The 14,124-nt window shown below is 43.1% G+C and overlaps 1 protein-coding gene and 1 long non-coding RNA gene across 3 annotated transcripts in view; one reads left to right on the top strand and one right to left on the bottom strand.

Annotated features, from left to right (window-relative positions):
• The window catches only part of ADAMTS3 (ADAM metallopeptidase with thrombospondin type 1 motif 3), a 202,885-nt gene extending 189,435 nt beyond the window's left edge, over nt 1-13,450 (bottom strand). Inside the window, exons 1-3 of the mRNA XM_050944980.1 lie at nt 13,338-13,450; nt 11,805-11,832; nt 2,178-2,584 (exon numbers count right to left, since the gene is read on the bottom strand). Coding sequence (XP_050800937.1) covers nt 2,178-2,584; nt 11,805-11,832; nt 13,338-13,406 — 504 coding nt within the window. The 5' untranslated portion in view covers nt 13,407-13,450. The remainder of the gene's footprint in view (nt 1-2,177; nt 2,585-11,804; nt 11,833-13,337) is intronic.
• The window catches only part of LOC127047140 (uncharacterized), a 604,330-nt gene that overhangs the window by 214,328 nt on the left and 375,878 nt on the right, over nt 1-14,124 (top strand). The window lies entirely within an intron of this gene.

Here is a 14,124-nt window from a genome sequence, read left to right as displayed (position 1 = left end):
TTGCCCTGCATTTTTTATACTATAATTAGATTTTTTTTTTATTATTATTAGTTACTAGTAATAAGAAAGTCCGAACACACACAGATCTATTTAAAGAATTAATCCACACTTCACCACCTGCTTTACTGGAACGTCTCAATGTGGCCTTCAGGGCTTCATATTCCAGTTCTATATTTGAAAGCTAAAATCAACTTTCTCAGTCAGATTTCAAACATGGATTGAATACTATAGCTTGTAGGGCCTAATTTTAATCCCATTAAACTCTATAGCAAAACTCCATTGACCCCAATGGAAAAAGGATTTGGCCCTATATTCACAACATGGACCACACAGTGCCCTCTCACATACACATACGTGGGAAAGGTTTCAGAGCAGGCCCAGAAAGGAATTTTGCAGAGTTCACTTGGATTTCCTCACTCCCAAGAGATGAGTTTAGGAAGGAGGACTACAGAAGCATCAGAACATGTGGACTCCCTGTCATAGCTTTCCAGGATCCCAAAGGTAGATACTGAGGGTATCTCTGACCAGCCCCACCTTGGCAGGCTACTCACCCCTCCATAGGATCCCAGGGGGAGAGAGAGAGATGCAGGCACGTGGCCTGAGTTGGTACTGCTCAAAGCAGTGGCACTTTAGGGGCAGTTATCCACTCCCCTCCCTAGGTTACCTAGGAGGCTAAACACCATTCAGAGGATTTCTTCTTGGCCCATTGCCCCAAAACCTCAAAAAAAATCACTTGAGGAGGAGCTTCCCTGGAGTCTCTGGGAAACGGCGAGATCATGCCACAAAACCATCAGCCTCCTAATTTTTCATTTAGGACCCCCTGGTTACCTGCCTTCCTCTGCTTATGCAAGTGGAGGTTAGCAAGGACAGCAACTACTCCATTTTAATTAACTCAACACTCGGCAAGGGCATCTTTTCAGCAACATGTCTCTTTTTGCCTGTGCGGCCACACATCTAAATTTAACTGTCTAATCCAATTTATTGTCTTGAAGTGCTACTGATAACACATAGCTCCCAGCCCCAGCAGCTCATTTATAATGAGAGCACTACAGTCAATGCTTATATGGAAACATAAACTTGGCCCGAAAGTCTGCATGTATTTTTGTAAATCATGCATACCATTACCAAAAACAAACACCAGTAATTGATCATATCAGCTAACAAACGTCAATTATGAATATTTCCTTTCTTTAAATTAACGAAAGTTCATTAACCCAGAAAGTGGTTTCCATGAAATAAACTATGCACAACTTCACATTGCATTCCAGAAACAGAGGAGCATAGCTGGCTATTACCTAAGGCAGAATGGGATCAAATAATTTACACGTCTGGCATCCAAGATGGCAAACTCTTTCAAAGAAGGGACATCTGTTGTTGTAGGTCCGTTCATACCATTTCTCTCTTGAAGAACAGTATATAAAAGCTCTATATTAATCTTCAAGGAAGTTGCAATTATGTTTATGTTACTGCTTCTACTACTTAAAGAGTACAATATAAGTATTATTAGCTTTCTTTGCCACATGAATTGAGTTAATGAACTGCATATGCAGTCACTATATGCCGTCTTTATGTACAGCATCAGTGCAACAACCCAGTCTATCTTTACAGCCAATGCTGCTGAATCTACACTGACATACTTTAGTCTAACATAATAACCAGGCCAAAGTACCTTCAGAACACACCACCTATAAGTATTGTAATCCAACTGATACTTTTAAAAAGAGTTAGAATAGTATAGAAAAATAGAGGCCTATTTGTTTTCCTAAGAAACATGCCTGATTATTTTTAAACCATCATTGTTATTTTGGGGGTTCAGTGTGTGAATTTGCTGCATCTCAAAAATATGCATAATATTGGACTTGGATATCTATTTTTTGAAAGCTCATGGACTATAAAACTGCTAATGATAACTTAACATATCACAAAAACCAAAATACAACACTAGCGGGTTTGATTTGTCTCTCTCCTACGGTGATGTCAATAAGAGAAGTCCAGCAATGGAGGTATTCCGCCTTGAGGCCCAATGACTCCACATAAAACAAGTGTGCAACTTCTAATGGATTTTGGAAAATGAAGTTAACCAAATTATATCATAACTGTTGGATACTGAACAGTGACTAAATCTTTGTGGAAAAGGGATAAAGATCCAAATATATATGCCATGGAATAAATCTTACCAGACCATCGCAGTTGCTAATAGCAACAGATGCTCCCGGGATATCAGTGATGTCGCCAACATACGCACAATTGGTCCACAGAGGCTCTTTTTTCCATATCCGCTCTTTTGCGCTTCTAGTCTGACCTTTGTTACCAGCCTCAGTTCCATTTCCACTTTCCACAGAGTCTTCATACCATTCCACTACAGCCTCTGGAGCCACCAGATGGGTGTTAGGCCTCAGCCTGAGATGGAATTCCCTTCCAAAAGCTGTGATGTTAAAATACAGTTGTTTGGGGCTTTGGGATACATCCCTTGTTAATCTTCTTTGATGGTTTGAGGAAAGAATATTAGAGATAAAGCTTCCATCCGCACTGGTGCTGATCGGAGTCACTAGCCCATACAGCCTCGGTCTGATTTTTGGTAAATCTGTCCAAAAAACAAAACACACATACAAAAACCAAAATTAGAACGAGAGTATAAGAACAAGTTTGAAAAATGAAGAACAGGTACAGAGCTACAGAACAGGAAGCTACCAAAATAATGATGAGCAAAGAAATTCACTTACAGCTGTGTCATGGACTCATCCATTGTATTTAAGTATTGAAGATTCTTCTGTGATTAGTATTATGCAGTAGACACCAGAAAGCCAAGGAGAAATAAGGTGAATAATGCACTTGAGGCCTAAATTCAGAGCTGATGTAAGTTCGAATCATACACACGGACTTAAGATCCCTTAGCACTACTTACATTCACTCCACTGATGTATAAAGGAGTCTATCAGAGGAGCCAGGAGATATAAATTAAAGTAGGGTTGGGGGTATTTTAATATACATCTGTAAAATGGGTTGTGCTCCCCACACCGGCCCAGAGAGAGAGTTGAATTAGGCCAGCTGGGCCCAATCAGCCAATTGAGCTGCAAAAAGAGGGAGATTTAGGCTGTGTGGAAAGCACTACATTAGGGAAGAAGCCTGCACACTCTCTCTTCTTGAGGAAAGGGAAAAGGAAGTGGAATAGGAACCCATTTGGAAGAGTTTACCTAGTAGCCCCAGGAGAAACTGTGCTGACTAGGAAGGCTCAAGGAGAAGCTTAAAGCAGCACAGTAGGAAGTAGTCCAACAGAGCAGTAGGTTTGGTGAAGTCCCAGACTTTAACTGCTCACTGTAGGGCCCTGGACTAGAACCCAGAGTAGTGGGTGGGCCTGGGTTCCCTCCCATCCACAGCAGAGTGGTATTGCTAGGTGCAGTGAATGGGAAGACTGCCCAAGTCACTGGGGAATGACACAGTCAGGGGAGCGGGCATAAGGACTGCCTGATGCGGCTGGTGCAGAGGGACTCTGAAAGATTTCCCCAGAAGGGGAAATCAGAGGGTGACCTGGCCAGAGGGCTGAGCCACGAAGCAGCCATACTGCATAAGGAGGTGCCACCCATTGGTGAGCAGAGAACCCAATGACCAACTGCTTACATTACTGGAGTTATGCCAACCTAGTTTCCCTTTTATAGAGACAGAATGGGTATAAGCAGGCCTAGTTAGTCTAAGGGCATTTAATTTACATGTCATCATTCTGTTTGACCTCAAAGTCAATTCTGAATTTCCTTCCTTTTGTGCCACAGTCAGGTCTTTACTGTTATTCTAACACAGCAATTTTATCCACAGAATTATTTCCCCCCGCCCCGGCCCCGTACATAAACATGAAGCAATCCAAACAGAAAGAGAAAATGGATTCGATGGAACACTGCTCATCATGTTATGTATTTAGAAGACAATTTCAGCCAAAGCCCAGTCTTACAGATGTCATCAGTTGCAAGATTTCCATTGACTTCAATACAACCAGAAGTTGGCCCTTTAAATGCATCATATTTACTCCTCCTATTACATCACTTCAATTCTAAGCACAGAGATATTATTACAATGATCTGTATAAAAAGCCACAACTGTTTAGTACCTTCATGTGGTAGCAAGGATGTTTAAACTTAAAGAAATAAATAAAAATTTGAACATAGGTCCATTTTTCAAAGTTGGGTGAACATACGAAGATATGCCTGGATAGGCATCTTGACTGTAAGGCTCTAGGGCTTAAATTGGGTATGTGCAAATGTATATTTCCAATTGCATGTGGCCCCCATGTAATTTAGGCTTCATACACGCAGACCAAAGGCCTGAATTTTTTCCATTTCAAAGTATTCAGGAGATTCCATGATCTTTATGTGCGAGTGCCTAAATAAGAGAACACCTGTTTGCATTCTCCTTTACAAAACCCCATGTGACTGTTCTACATGTGCATTAAACAAAGCAGTTTGTTTCCTTGCACTGCAACTTTCCAAAGAAAGTGTCACGTTTTGCATTGTAACTCAGCAATCTCAGAAAACTGATTTATAATGTAAAAAAAAAAAAAAAAAAATCCTGAGGGATTCTTAGCTAGAGTCATCCCAGCAGATGCCACTGCAATGATTCATCCTGTCAATGTACTAACACAGCCGAGTAGACGGGAATCTTATGGGCTCTCACTTTTCCCTCTGTGGCTCTCCAATGAATTTCTTTTTTACCCACTGATCTACTCTTTCCCTTCCTCCTCCTGTAACCCGAAGTAGAATATGATCAAAGATACAGGAGAATGGAGAAGGTGACTTAAAACCAACTTTGAGAGATGCTGGGCAAGATCCTTGACCCTGCTCCAGTGATAGAGCAACTGTAAAGCCAGCACATCCAACACCCTGTTAATGCTTCCTCCATGGGAGGGGTCCTCAGGTGGTGTAGGATCGCTTTGGTGGCTCTATGTCATCACTGCTCCCTGCCCTAGGCACAGGGGAGAAAGGAGGCACGATTAGGATGCCGCTATACATTGCTAAAACCCTCAACTGCCTAGCTGCTGAGGCTGTGTAAGTCAGAGTAGTCCTGGGGCAGATCTAACTTAGCCCAGGCACCCACCAGGTAAATATGACCAGATTGAAGGGAGAGGAAAGGTGGGTTAAAGGCACTTTTGCACACCTGCCTGCTATCTGCCACCACTGGTCAGGACAGAGGATTTGAGGCACAATTCTTACCTGATAAGCAGCAAAAGTAGCTGATCTGTAGGCTTTAAATTGGGGTCTAGATGCACATATTTGCAGGAGTAAATATAATGCTCAAAGGGTGCCAGGATGACAGTCCATGAAATGCAAGTCCTGTGTTCGCTGTGTAACAGGTACAAGACAAGCAGTAGCAGTACATGCTACCCCATAGTTCCTCACCAGTCTCCTGGAAGAGCCACTTAGTTGGGAGAAGGTAACTTTTTTCCTTCATTCCCATTCAGTCCTTCGTCTCCTTTGAGACTGGCAACAAACTTGCTTTTTAGTGGTATATGGATATCTGTCTCGTAGGAAGTTGAACATTAAATGACAGCTATGACTTATTTCAAATAAACCACCTAATGGCCAACTATCCTAAACTTAAGCCTCAAGTGGACTATGGCTAAGTTACCCAAGGGAAGGTCTCTGCTTCTTTACTTCCCACCATATTTCCTCAACCAGGACATCCTGGGGCCTGCTATTTCTCCACTTTATACTGATTTTACATCAATGTAACACCAGTTAAGTCAGTGGCATTAACTCTCAATTTACACTGAGAGGAGAATCAGGCTATTAGATGTCCAGGTCCCCTCCTGTGATGGTAAAAGGAAGGGCATTCTCTGTGCAAGGGCAATGAATCTGGACCAAACTGCTGCAGAATATGAGTCTGAGCATAAATTTCACCCCCTATGGAGCATGCTGTGCGGCACACCTGGTTCAAGACAGAATTTCCTCAAATGATCACATAAAAAGACTAGCCAATGCAAAAAGAATTAACCAGTCCCGATTCCTATAAAGTGGGTGGCAGAGGGTGTAGAGGGCAGCGCTACCTTCTTGGTACCACTTGATACATCTTTACTATTGAGTGGCTCAGATACTGAGGTGTGCCACAGAAATGCCTCTAAATAAACATACTTAATTAAATGCATTAAAACCTATCCATTCTCAACCTAAAACAGATTTGACTGAATAACCGAGGTAAAAGGCTCTTGTATCCAATATCAATCCAATGAATAATCCAGATCTTATTTATGCAAACAGACTGCCCAGTACTGATAATGTAATTGGAAAATTCTCAATTGCTACATTCAACTATTTCTCCTAATTATAGTCTATTTCTTACCCTCCCCAACCCTATCATTGAAAAACACAATCCTGGCTTCAGATCACAGGCTGATATACACAGTTTGGCATCCTCACCCCTTTCCACCACTCCAAAGATTGAAACAGTGCCCTTCCATGACACCAGGTCTCTGACAGCTTCATGTCTCAGAACACTAACCCATTCCCCACAGTTGGGATTACCTAGTTTTGCAGTCAAGTTGATTCTGCATTAACATTCTCAATTTCTAACTGATATTACTAACAGTGGAGGCAGTCAGGAAAATAATGTACAATATTAATTGCTGGTGTTTGGAAATGGAAATTCTTCAAGCCTGTTATGTGGGTATTGCAGTCAAGGTTAGTGAAAAAAGCCTAGTCATTCATACCACTCACTGTGCTGAAAACTACTATGCATACCACAATTAAAATTACCAACTCACTGTGGGATCTTTCCTGAAGGAGGCATTCACTCTCACCCATAATCAATACAGTCACATCAGCATCAAAAATGCTTTTAACCATTATACATACAATTTTAGGGCCTGATCCTGTAATCCTTACTTATGCAGAACTCCCATTTAAAAATCACTGGGAATTTTGTGTAAAGATCAAAAATTTGAATCCTGAGAGTTAGAGATGGAACCATATCAACCCCCCAAATTCCACTTTTCCCTGAGAGTAGGTTTGTTTTTTGGAGTAGGTAAGGAATGGGAAGCAAAGAAGTTGAAATCTGAACACTTCCAAGTTTTGTCACTGGATCCTAATATTCCCCAAATTCCAGTGGTGCTAAAAATCCAGGTCCAAATTTCACATCTTAGGATCATTTCTACTTAAAATTCACTTACAGAACAATAAAACACAGGTGATTTCTTACTTTTACCCCCAACAGAATTTGTATATTTTTCACACACAGGCAGATATCCAAAATGCACAAATTACAGCCTGACAATCAAAGTCTGAATTTGCAGCACATCTGAGAAGTTACTTTGTACTTTTTAATGGTAATGTTCCCAGATTTCAGTTTGTGGGGGCAAGCAAGTTGCAGTCATTAATAATGAGAACAGCCAGCTGACCACAAGGAGGTGGGAATAAAGGGTGGGAAGAGACATATTAACATTTTTGCCATCAGCAAAGGACTTTCCAAAGTCTGTAAAAGTTGAACTGGAAAAGGAAGTCTCCCTGGTTCAAAGGCAATTAAAATTAAATGTGACAAGCTTAAATACTGAAGAGATCCAAACTCCTCTGCCGACATCAATGATCCTTATTTGTAGACTGCAGTTTATGGAAATGCTATTCCATCTGTAGGTGTCTCTTTTTCCTGATTCTCCATTTTCAAAGCTGCATTGTTTTGCTAATTCCAAGTTTTACTAATAATCAGTGAAAAGCATGAGGAGAAAGAGGTGAATTTTAAGTTCAATTTTTTTTCCTCATTTTTCAACTGACCTCAAAATTTTTGCTACAATTGTACATTGTTTAAGACAAAAGTAATTATTTTTAAAAATATCACATTATTTTATTAAATGTTCCAAAACACATAATCAGGTAACGGACGCATCTGTAAGAAAAAGATATCCATTTTTTTTTAAATCTAAACATTATTAAAGTTTTAGCAGGGCTGACCCACACAAGTTGACTTCAATTACCTTATTAGAGCTAACCATAATTAAGATTCTAATGTCCTACATTTTCTTTGCACAACTGCATTTGAAAGAAGGATTGTATCATTATGGGAGATTTTTTCTTTTAATATTATGTATTGGCCAAATTTTGGAACCTGGGGCAAGCAAAGCACCAAATACAGAGATAAGTCCACTTATTTAGGTGCCTATTTTCTGAAATGCCGAATGCCTACAAATTCCACTGAAGGCAATGAGTACACCGCTACCTCAATATAATGCGGTAAAGCAGTGCTGGGGGCGGGGGGCTGCGCGCTCCGGTGGATCAAAGCAAGTTCAATGTAACGCAGTTTCACCTATAACGTGGTAAGATTTTTTGGCTCACAAGGACAGCATTATCTCAAGGCAAAGGTGTATTTAGCACCTCTGGAAATCAGGACAAGTTATTTAGATGTCTAATTAAAGGTAGCCAGTTTTTAAAGTTTTTGGTTTAATATTTCGGAAGTTTTTATTTGCTAATTATTACCAATAAATAAGTGTTTAAACAAGGGCTTCTATCCTCCAACTTGAATCTGCACTGAGGTTGTAGGACACGTTCTGCCACTTGAGTAGTATTGGACTACTTGAGTCCCTTCACTGATTACTCTGAGCAGTTGTAAGGTGTATTTCGTGCCAGTCAGGGTGGCAGAATCTAGCTCATAGTGATGAATTTATCATAACACAACAGTAATAGCTTCGCTGCAGGATGAAATACAATAGCTACCATGTAATATTCAAAGGCAGAAGTTGCAGCTTGGAAACCTGCAGGGATATGGCATGAAGTCTACCAGTGTTACTTTTACCACAAAGATGTGGCTCCTTTGCTTCCACCGCAACTACTGTATGTTTCATACTACCTAAGCTGACAGTATCCAGTCCTGGAGAAGGTAGTTATTTGGTCATTTTAATCAGTAAACACACTATACCCACATCATAAGAGAAGAACAGTTATAACAAAACTTGGAGTAGTGTATAATAGGTACCCTCCAAGCTAAAAGCACCAGCGCAGCACATGATCTGCTTGTTGGGCACAAAGGGGCCTGCCACTTTGCATACTGTAATATATTTAGGGTGGGAGCATCCAAAGCTAATTTTTCAAGGGAAAAACTGGGAATGAGTGTTAAGAATTCTTACATTTTCAGAGGAAATAAACGGTTAACCCCTAATACAGCTGTCACTTTATCATGACAGAACAGACTGTGATAAGCGTTATAAAGGGCAGAGCCAAAGAGGGCTACTCCAGTAGTTTAGCAAAGTATTTCTCAGCACTTAGAAGGGTAATGATATGATCCGAACTAGGGTCTCAATCTTACTCCCCCTTGCCTGTGTTAAGTGTCGAAAGCCTAAGAACTTAGGATGCAATTTTGGTTGCTCTCTTCTGATCAATCCAGCCAATTCAGAACCATCACACACAGGTTTCAGAGGGAGCTGTATCTGGCACTTTCTGGCCAGAAGCAAGGTCTGAGTGAGTGAAAGCAGAAGATGGAGTAAGAAAGATACCCTCTGGAGTCCCAAATGGGTCGGACATCAGTAGGAGCTGTGGTTGTTCAGCACTTCTAAAAAAAAAAAAAAAGTCACATTCAAGGTTTCTCAAGCTGGATAAACAAAAACTGAGGCTCTCAAGTTTAGTGGCTAGTGAATTATTGCCCTCAATGCCCTCATTTTGTGAACTGTGAACTTGACACAGTGCTATTGGCAACTCAAGTATTCCTTTCCTGAGTGGCTATACAGGATTCTTTCTGGTATTTTCACAGTTCCTGTAGCATAACAGGCACTGTTTACACTGAGGCTTTACAGTGCTGTATCTTGCAGTGCTCAGGGGGGGTGTTTTTTTCACACCCCTGAGCGCGAAAGTTGCAGTGCTATAAAGCGCCAGTGTAGCCATGGCCAGAGTCACAAAAGAGCCTAAAGGCAATGAAATCTATGCAGCTGTCCTATGCAAGAGAGAGTAGGCTGCAGTGAGCTCACACAAGATGTCAAGCTCTATGCAGCTATGCTCAACAGGAGCTCCAGCCATACCGCTGTGAAAACAGATTTGGGTACAGGAGCAGACTGAGTAGGACCAGAGCCGTCCCCTGCGTATGGCAAATTGAGGCAACCGCTTTGGGCCCCATGCTTTGGAGGCCACACAGGCCGGTGCTATTGGCCAAAGTGCTTAGTCCCAGAAGTGACGGGTCGGTCCCAGAAGTGACGGATTCATCACTTTCACCTTCCTTCCCCAGGGATGGCCCTGAGTAGGACCAGTGAATCCATAATAGATTACTAAGGAAGCAATACAGCAACTTCAAAGGCTCCTATTACAACCTCAGGATTAAAAAAGAGAGAGAGAGAGAATTCTATCCTAACCTATACCCTATGGAGCACACAGCCAGTTATGCCCAGCTATGCAGAGGGATACTGATTTGCCCCATGTATCCAAGATCATATCCCTAGTCTCTGTGGGTGTCTCAAGAAAATTACCAAACTGTGGCAACTGAGCCAAGACAAAAGAGAGAGAAAGAGAGAGAGAGAGAGAGAGAGAGAGAGATCTATTTTCCAGGATAAGCATTTTTTTTTCTGAAGTACGATATAATTTCTAAGGGCAGCATTTCCATATAGTTTATTGTTACTGAAATTAAAAAATAATCCAAATTGCATGTAAACAACCAAAAACACTAGGCCAGCACATAGCGGGGGGGGGGGGGAAGGGGGGTTGCCAATTAAACATAAACCCACATAAGTGCCTCACTTCCCATTACTCATAAGCAGTAGTGGAAATTAACTTCAACACACTAGAATTCAGTGCCAGAATGGAAATTAAAAGAAAAACCGCCACAATTCAGGAAAGTGCTCAAACTTGCTTTCAGAACACCTGGCACACACTGGAAGGTTAAAACTCCAATTTGGGGAGTTTGCTGGGGTGGTAGCCTAACCCTCCTATATAGTACCTTTCACAGCACTGTACACAAGCATTAAGAAAGCCTCATAACATTCCAGGGAAGTATTATAAACACCTTTTTCACAGATGGGTAAACTTAGAAATGCATAAGATTACACTCCCCAGGGCAAATACTAACCCAAGAAGAGAATCCAAGAGACCAGGCACCTATTCCTATATTCTGCTAGCTAGAACACATTCCCTTCCATAAAGATAGAGGAGCAAATTCTGTACTCAAATCAATGGAACTGCTCCCATTTGCATCAGCAGAGTATTTGTTCCAGAATTTCCAGTCTCTTTTTTTCATCACTGTCCCTTGAGAAATGTAGCAGTTCAAAAACAAAAAGCAATTAAAATTTGTAATGAAGATGGCAAGGTTTTAAAGTGACCAATGGATATTGAGGGAGAAACCTTTTCTTCAGGTCTCTTATTCACCACATATTCCACACTGTCAACATAACTAAATATTTCTAACTTAAAAAAACATGTTAAATGCTTACACACAATATCAAGACTGTCCAAAAACATGTCTTGTCATTTCCAAAACTGAGTAGGTATCCCTTTCTTTATTCAAAAAAGTATCCGGACAAAAAGAATTCCACATATCTGATTTATCATGAGATTTGAACGACCGGTTTAAGCATGCTCCAATTTTTAACTTTTCTTGGTTTTGTTCTTTTAAAAGGGAAAGTGTAGATTTTGTTGAAATGTGAGGGTGATAATAAGAGGGCATAAGGACAAACTACATTACTGCAGATCTACACATTTCTGCTGGAAGGAAGAATCTATGGTTCAAGTGTGAAAATGTTGTTAGTCTGCACATGCAGTAATAGCGTCTTCTTTAAGAAAAGAAGTTTAAATAAACTGACTTACTGAACTTATTTAATTTCACTTTCCTTTTTTTGGGGGAAAAAAAAAGATGCTTACCTATTTGGATCGTTTCTTCTTTACCAGCCTGCAGAGGGGAAAAAAACAAAAACACATACACACAAAACTGTTAGTTTAATTATTATGTGATGTATTACTGCAAAATATGCGTTTCTGGAAAGTGGAAAATCACTTGGTTTGTATTGCACTGTTGGTAGATTTCTGCTTTTGGTTTTCTGAGGTGGTGTTTTTCCCTAACTGAATAACCAGCTGTTCCCACCAAAATACGAATAGACTCCATAATAAGTTTAACATAAATAGAGCAGCTAAGAAGTCCTAATTCTGAATGAACCATTCTATAAATTGTGACACTGTGCCAAAAAATAATTCCAGTGGCCAAAGAAAGGCCTTAAAATTAATTAAAGCTATGATTCCTGAAGAATAGGCATGTGAAGGAACAATCAGGCATGTATGCTGACAGTTTTGATACCAGGGAAACCGAGGAAAGCAAACTACCCTTCCCTTCCTACAGGCAGTTAGGGATCAAGCTGAATAGCTCAGGCAGAGATGGGAGAGCTACATACTCAGGATTCAGACAGAGCAGCCTGCTGCACCCTGTGGGAGTCAATGCCAAAATGCCCAGGTGGCTGCAGGATGGGACTCAAGGTAGCTGCTGCCAGATTAAGGACTCATTCAAGTCTGGGGTTTACCTTGCTGAGGACAGGAGAGAGGATACTGAAGTCTTCAAAAAGAAGGAGGAGGAGGGTAGAGAGAGACATGCCCAGCAACGGAAACGGGAAAAGCCAGGAAACGCTCCCGCCACCTCCCCCGATCTGTCAAAGCAAACTTTGCAGCAAAAGGATTGTGCAAGCAATTCCCTTTTGACACGTGCATAATGGATCGCTCTCCCCTAACGCCGAATTATGTCACTCTACAGCCCATGAGTTTCCTCACTGGCATGAAAGAGGCCAGAAGACAATTACAAGCGCCTTGAAAAGAAAACCTCTTTTTGAATAGATTTCTTAAGGGATCAAAATGAAAGGGGGGAGACGGGAGAGAGAAAAGCGAACAAGCTTCCAGATTCATTCATGATTCCACATGCCCCGGGATAGAGGGACGGTGACAGATAAAACCAACAGAGCAACTCTGCTGATGTTGGTAATATTCTTCTCTCTCTGCTGATACTGTTAATGACTGGGGAGACTAATAACTGTTTAAATTAAAGGGGAAGCGCCTAGCTTTGGCAGCAGTAATTCCTCTGAGATCAAGCAACTTAACATGTGCACTCACCGGCAGTCCATTCAAAAAGAAAAACTACATAAAACAACCAGACGTTACCGGGGTGGCGGGGGTGGGTGAAAATAAATGAAGTTACTGCTATTACGGGGTACAGCGATTTAACTGGAGGGAGTTCTTGACAGCAATCTTCCCTCCGGGATCAGGCAATTTAACAGTCGGTCCGTGCAAGTAAATGCATAAAAATCAACCGTGCTTCCCCCTGCTATAAAAGCAGAGGGAGAAAATAACTGCATCAACTTTCTGGGGGTGGAAGGGGGGGGTGTCCAAAGCTACGGATCCAGTGTATCCACTTACTTGCTCATCAGCTGAAGTCCTCACCTCTCCCAGAGAGGCTGCTACGAACAGCAGTGACAGGAGAACCATCCCGAGTCCCGGTCCCTCCCGAGAACACGCTACAGGGCTCCGCGCAGCGCAGCGACACGCGCGCGCGGAGACCCGGGAGATGTGCACGGAGTCCCGTGGCCGGGGACGCGGGGTTGCTCGGAGCCTGGCTCCCGCGCCGCTGCCTTCCCAGCGCGGGCCGGGCGAGGGGAGGTGAACGCCAGGGGGGTGGCTGCGCGCCAGCCCCGCGCTCCTCCCGCCCGCGGGTCCCTTCCCCGTCTCGGCTCCCTCCGGGCGAGAGCCGGGGCCGCTGGGCTGACGGGAGCCGGGGGAGAGTCACCGCGCGGCCGCCTGTCGCTCGCCGAGCCCTGCCCGCTGCCCGCAACCGGCGGGGCTAATAAAGCTGCCGGCAGCAGCCCCGGGCCGGGCTCCTCCTCCTCCCCCCGCCGCGCGCGCCTCCGACGTCAGGGGCTCCCCTGGCGCGAGCCGGCCGCCTCCCCGGGCTGCGCCGCAGGTTCTGCCCGCAGCGCCCGCGGGCCCCGGCTCTCCGGCAGTCCCTGGGGCGGGCAGGAGCCCGGGCATCCGCCCCCTGGCGGGAGAGGCTGTGGGGCCCGCGCCTGCAGCCGGCACCCTCGACCCCCTGAGGAGCGGAGTTGCTCCTGGGGGGCAGGCCCCGGGTCCTGTTCTGCACCCACCGCTGCCCCACAGCCTGTTCGCTTACAAGGGGCGATAGAAATCAGAGACCAGTACTCAGAGGGGA

Source organism: Gopherus flavomarginatus, chromosome 3 (assembly GCF_025201925.1).
Source record: "Gopherus flavomarginatus isolate rGopFla2 chromosome 3, rGopFla2.mat.asm, whole genome shotgun sequence".
Classification (NCBI taxonomy): domain Eukaryota; kingdom Metazoa; phylum Chordata; order Testudines; family Testudinidae; genus Gopherus; species Gopherus flavomarginatus.
Note: the sequence above shows the minus strand (reverse complement) of the source record. Positions and strands in the feature narration are given on the sequence as shown.